At 45.3% G+C, this 6,651-nt stretch overlaps 1 protein-coding gene across 1 annotated transcript; it reads left to right on the top strand.

Annotated features, from left to right (window-relative positions):
* Positions 1 to 656: 656 nt before the first annotated feature.
* LOC139052184 (uncharacterized) lies at positions 657 to 5,446 on the top strand. Its single transcript, XM_070529260.1, has 2 exons — positions 657 to 2,079; positions 2,208 to 5,446. The coding sequence occupies exons 1-2, from the start codon at positions 657 to 659 to the stop codon at positions 2,255 to 2,257; spliced, it is 1,473 nt and encodes a 490-aa protein (XP_070385361.1). The 3' UTR covers positions 2,258 to 5,446.
* Positions 5,447 to 6,651: the final 1,205 nt, after the last annotated feature.

The following is a 6,651-nucleotide window of genomic DNA, read 5'->3' as shown; positions in this document are numbered from 1 at the left end:
TTATTTTCGGTCTTGCTATTGTGCATTTATGTAAAAAATTTATTCTGAGTGTCTAACAATGTTACAAATTTGATGCAACCACCATGTATGCCTTGTAATGGACCATCGGCCTAGTCAAGCTGTTTTCCAACAGCTTTTAGCCTATGGTATCCACCAGAACACTTTGTAATTCTGGAAATAAAAATTGAATTGAATTGAATTGAACAGGTGATACCACAGATTCGCTGGCGATCAACCTTCAAAGCGTGGAGCCAAATTTTTTTCTTAATTACGTGCGCGTTAGTTTTTGTTCTCCTGTTTGTAGCATCCGGGCGATGCTTTCTAAGTGGGAGGAATTGACACGTGTACTTATTTATGCTCTTTACAAGAACGGCATTTCCCACGCTCACCATTTAACGTTATCGCTCAGCGCAAGACGCGCCTGCATCATTTGGAACCTGGCAGAATATTATCATTCATTAACAACTCTCGTGTATGTTCTCACCACACACTCTGTAATCAGACTGTGTGCGCGACACTAATTGTGTAGTACCTCCTGGAACGCACGTGAGCGCCAGCGATTACGCAGGAACGTTCTACCAATCTTCTACAAAATCCGACGCGCTTGATCTGCAGATCAAATTTCGACGATCGTCACATAGAGTGGGCACGGAGGCATGATGAGCGTAAGAACCAAAGGCTTACACACCTCTTTTTTCGTCGTGCAGTTCGTCGTCGTCTTCGCGGCCGGCGCATCGGTGGTTGGCCTTCGGGATAACCTTCCACCCTTGGACGGAATCTGTGATGCCGCCTCTGCTCCGGACCCACACCTGCTGGCAACAGCTCACGTGGACCTGACAGTGCGCATCGAGCGCCACCTGCAATTCCGCCAGTGCGCAGGTGCGACGTCAACGTCATCACGTCTGGAAAGGATAAGACCAAGCATCGAACAGTATCTCTCCAGTGGGCACGGAGGCACGATGAGCGGAAGAACCAAAGGCTTACACACCTCTTTTTTCGTCGTGCAGTTCGTCGTCGTCTTCGCGGCCGGCGCATCGGTGGTTGGCCTTCGGGATAACCTTCCACCCTTGGACGGAATCTGTGATGCCGCCTCTGCTCCGGACCCACACCTGCTGGCAACAGCTCACGTGGACCTGACAGTGCGCATCGAGCGCCACCTGCAATTCCGCCAGTGCGCAGGTGCGACGTCAACGTCATCACGTCTGGAAAGGATAAGACCAAGCATCGAACAGTATCTCTCCAGTGGGCACGGAGGCACGATGAGCGGAAGAACCAAAGGCTTACACACCTCTTTTTTCGTCGTGCAGTTCGTCGTCGTCTTCGCGGCCGGCGCATCGGTGGTTGGCCTTCGGGATAACCTTCCACCCTTGGACGGAATCTGTGATGCCGCCTCTGCTCCGGACCCACACCTGCTGGCAACAGCTCACGTGGACCTGACAGTGCGCATCGAGCGCCACCTGCAATTCCGCCAGTGCGCAGGTGCGACGTCAACGTCATCACGTCTGGAAAGGATAAGACCAAGCATCGAACAGTATCTCTCCAGTGGGCACGGAGGCACGATGAGCGGAAGAACCAAAGGCTTACACACCTCTTTTTTCGTCGTGCAGTTCGTCGTCGTCTTCGCGGCCGGCGCATCGGTGGTTGGCCTTCGGGATAACCTTCCACCCTTGGACGGAATCTGTGATGCCGCCTCTGCTCCGGACCCACACCTGCTGGCAACAGCTCACGTGGACCTGACAGTGCGCATCGAGCGCCACCTGCTATTCCGCCAGTGCGCAGGTGCGACGTCAACGTCATCACGTCTGGAAAGGATAAGACCAAGCATCCAACAGTATCTCTCCAGTGGGCACGGAGGCACGATGAGCGGAAGAACCAAAGGCTTACACACCTCTTTCTTCGTCGTGCAGTTCGTCGTCGTCTTCGCGGCCGGCGCATCGGTGGTTGGCCTTCGGGATAACCTTCCACCCTTGGACGGAATCTGTGATGCCGCCTCTGCTCCGGACCCACACCTGCTGGCAACAGCTCACGTGGACCTGACAGTGCGCATCGAGCGCCACCTGCAATTCCGCCAGTGCGCAGGTGCGACGTCAACGTCATCACGTCTGGAAAGGATAAGACCAAGCATCGAACAGTATCTCTCCAGTGGGCACGGAGGCACGATGAGCGGAAGAACCAAAGGCTTACACACCTCTTTTTTCGTCGTGCAGTTCGTCGTCGTCTTCGCGGCCGGCGCATCGGTGGTTGGCCTTCGGGATAACCTTCCACCCTTGGACGGAATCTGTGATGCCGCCTCTGCTCCGGACCCACACCTGCTGGCAACAGCTCACGTGGACCTGACAGTGCGCATCGAGCGCCACCTGCAATTCCACCAGTGCGCAGGTGCGACGTCAACGTCATCACGTCTGGAAAGGATAAGACCAAGCATCCAACAGTATCTCTCCAGTGGGCACGGAGGCACGATGAGCGGAAGAACCAAAGGCTTACACACCTCTTTTTTCGTCGTGCAGGTTAGTTGCCTTTCTAAATTACCTTGTCGTAGCTTCAGATCAGATGATCCATTCGCTATCGTGCTTCCGTGCCCTGAAGCCGTCCTATTGCCTTTTTGCTCCTTGCTGCTTCTTCTTTGTGGGGATGTTGAAAGCAACCCTGGCCCCGATAATCTTGCAGAAGTCCTGAAAACGATGAAGGACTTGAATGAGCGCACAAAGAGAATTGAATCAGCGCAAAAAACAATATTGGAAACAGTAGCTGAAGTAAAGCAACAGCAGCAGTCTGTTTCAGAAGCGATGTCTGAAATAAAGGACAGACTAGCGAAAGTCGAAACCCAAACTTCTGTTTTCGAGCAGTGCCAAAAAGATATGAAAGAATTGCATGCCACGGTAGAGCGCCTCAAAAAAGACATGAGTGCGTTTCACTCACGTCTTGATGACGCAGAAGATCGATCTCGCAGAAATAATCTGATCTTTTATGCTATCCCAGACACCGCAGACGAAACTTCATCAGAATCGGAAAATAAGATACTAAACCTGCTGACTAATACATTGAAGGTTAACATAACGGGTTCTGACATATGCCGGGCGCACAGAATTGGCCGTTTTGATTCAGCGAAAACTCGACCATTAATAACTAAATTTGAAACCTATAAAACCAGGGAGCTAGTCTCTTCAAAGCGAGGTTTGTTAAAAAACACAGACACGGCAATGAGTGAAGATTTCTGCCAAGCCACTCGTAACATAAGGAAAAAATTAATAGAATATGGCAAATCGAAAAACACGCTTTTCAAACTAAGATATAAAAAACTAATGTTGGATGGGAAATGCTACGCATATGACGAAGCCAGTGAAAATATTTATGAAATGCGCAGAACGCATACACCTGGTACAACTCTTCGTTCTGGCCGTAAGTTACAGCCAAGTTAGGGCCATCCGAGGGGAGGTGCCTTAAAAGATTGCGGATGTTCAGTTCTTTTTACTAACATTCGTAGTTTTTTTCCTAAGAAAGACGAATTATGTGCTGTTATTAACGACTGTAATGCTGACATCATTGTACTCACAGAAACATGGTTAAATAGTAAAATAACAAACGCCGAACTGTTTGAGTGCGAGAACCAATACGTTGTTTACCGAAGTGACCGAACTGGTAGAATTGGTGGTGGCGTTCTGCTCGCCGTTAAAGAATGTATTAATTGTTTTTTTGTGACCATTGATACCAATTTAGAGCTAATTTGTTGCTGTATAACTATTATATTTAAAAAATAATACTAGGTGTGTGCTACCGATCCCCATCAAGCGACTCATCCTTTTGCGATGACTTATATGATTGTTTAAATAAGATTACCATGCGTTTCCCCGGAACTGAAATCATACTCTTAGGCGATTTTAATTTTCCTAACATTGTCTGGTCACATTTCAATCCCTTTTCTAATCCTTCGTCGGCCGAGGCCAATCGGTTCATTTCCATTTGCTCTGACTTCGGCTTATCGCAGATCGTCAGACTTCCAACACGTGTAGCACAAAACACATCTTCACTCCTGGACCTCATTCTAACGTCATCGCCCGATAACTTTTCTGCGGTGACACACATGCCCGGACTGAGCGATCATGACATCTTGCATTTTACACTTACAACAACACAACAAAAAACATACCGACAGCGGAAAAAGTTCCGAGATTATAAAAAAGCTAACTATCAAGCCATCAACAGAGAACTATGCATATTTCTAGACACATTCCTCCCACTTTATCTGCAACGCTCCGTAGAAACTAACTGGTCTATCTTCAAAAATAAAATAAGTGAGCTTATCACCAAACACGTACCCCTTCGATCCGTCTATGCCAACAATAAAGCACCATGGTACAGCACATATCTTAATCGGTTATCGAACAGGAAAAAACGTTTATTCCGTACAGCGAAACATTCCTCAAAACAGACACATTGGCTAGCATATAAACACGCAGCAATTTCATATATTAAAGCCCTAAGGTCATCCAAATTTTCATTCCTTAATTGTACACTTCCAAATTTATTGAAGACTAATCCAAAACACTTCTGGGAAGCCATACGAGGAAACAACCATAAAACTGGAATATCATTGCTGACAACTTCTGGGGACCCAGTACCTGACCTATTGTGTTCTACTGTACTTAACGATACCTTCACTCAGTGATTCTCATCACCTCAGACCCCTGATCCGATGCCTGGGATAAAATCAACTAACTACCATTTCATGGATCCCATCGTTTTCGACGCAACTGGTATCAAAGCCATAGTACAAAACTTAAAACCTAAAGCATCATGTGGGGTAGATGAAATTAACACTATATTCTTACAAAACACAGCGGAATACTGTTCAATCCTACTAGAATGCATTTACTCACAATCTTACAACTCTGGCACCTTACCGTATGATTGGAAAATTGGCAAAGTAATCCCCATTCACAAAACCGGACCAACCCATGATCCACACAACTATAGACCTATTTCACTTACATCTGTACCATGCAAAGTTATGGAGCATATAATATACACACATCTGGTTAATTTTCTTGAAAATAACAACTTCTTCACAGTTATGCAGCATGGATTCCGTAAGAACTTCTCTTGTGACACTCAGCTTATCCTCTTCACTAATGCCCTACATGCCAATTTAGATTCTGGTTTTTTAACAGATTGTATATTTCTCGACTTCTCCAAAGCATTTGACAAAGTGAACCATGCATTGCTTCTTCATAAATTAGGCGTTCTAAACATAGACCCCTCCGTAATTAATTGGATTCGCGCGTTTCTGACATCACGAGTTCAATTTGTAACCACTAATGACGCTAACTCACCTTTAGCCCCTGTTGACTCCGGCGTCCCGCAAGGGTCTGTGCTCGGTCCTTTATTATTCCTAATTTATATTAATGACTTGCCCACTCACGTTTCCTCGAACATTTGTCTTTTTGCGGATGACTGCGTCTTGTATCGTAAAATAACTAATTCTTCAGATATTCTACTTATTCAGGAGGATCTCAGTAACATAAATGAGTGGTGTCGTACGTGGCGCATGGAATTAAACATTAGAAAGTGTAAGACAATGAGGATTTCTCGTACTGACGTCATCTGCCCCACCTATACGCTAAATAACATCCCACTAGAATGTGTAACGTCATATCGATACTTGGGGGTTCACATTGCCAGCAATCTATCCTGGAAAACTCACATTGATCACATAACATCTAAGGCCACTCGCACACTAGGATACTTTCGTCGAAAATTTTCTCAAGCACCATCATCACTAAAACTCTTACTGTACACAACTTACATTCGCCCACAACTAGAGTACGCGTCATCAGTATGGGACCCCGGTCATGACACCCTCATACAGTCTCTAGAGGCAATACAGAATCGATCAGCCTGTTTCATTCTCACCAACTACCAAAGAACTGCGAGTGTCACTAACATGAAAGCTCTCCTTCACCTCCCGCTGTTATCAACCCGTAGAAAACTATCTCGCATATGTATTTTCCATAAAATCTACTACCATAACACATATTTACGTTCTATCTTTGTCCAACCCCCACCATACATTTCATCTCGCATAGACCACCGCCAAAAGGTAAACATTCCGCACTGCAACACCGTCGGCTTTTCATATTCATTTCTTCCCCAAACGAGCAAAGATTGGAATAACTTACCCGCATTACTTACAAGCATTATTGACACCAATAACTTTAAAAGCACACTTCAAAGCTTCATGTTATAAATTATTGTTGCGTTTGCTTGTTCTGTATAATAACTGCTTTTATGTCATTGTTTTTACATTTTGGCTTGTATTTTTATATCGTATGTTCTTTCCTTTCTTTATTTTGTTATGCCATGTATTTTTGCAACGCTCACAAGTTTCTTTTTACCATTACTATTTTGTATACGATGTTTTTTTTTGCCATGTTGTTTGCCTTCCTTTCTTATTTTGTGATTTGCCTCTGTATTTACTTACTTTGCCCCTCCCCTCTGCAATGTACAACCGTACCTTGAGGGTATAATAAATAAATAAATAAATAAATAAATAAATAAATACACTTGCCGCTTTCGTTGTCCTTGAGTGTTGGTTGTCTCGTGGGCACAAGCTCGCCGAATAAAGTTTCTTGATTGACCGTCGTCGCTACTGTG

Source organism: Dermacentor albipictus, unplaced genomic scaffold (genome assembly GCF_038994185.2).
Source record: "Dermacentor albipictus isolate Rhodes 1998 colony unplaced genomic scaffold, USDA_Dalb.pri_finalv2 scaffold_19, whole genome shotgun sequence".
NCBI lineage: Eukaryota > Metazoa > Arthropoda > Arachnida > Ixodida > Ixodidae > Dermacentor > Dermacentor albipictus.
Note: the sequence above shows the minus strand (reverse complement) of the source record. Positions and strands in the feature narration are given on the sequence as shown.

Bases quoted from the DNA above. Each gene is read 5' to 3' on its own strand.
- LOC139052184 (XM_070529260.1), top strand. From the start codon at position 657: ATGATGAGCGTAAGAACCAAAGGCTTACACACCTCTTTTTTCGTCGTG. The intron at 2,080-2,207 runs GTGCGACGTCAA...TTCGTCGTGCAG, and splicing joins GCAATTCCGCCAGTGCGCAG to TTCGTCGTCGTCTTCGCGGC.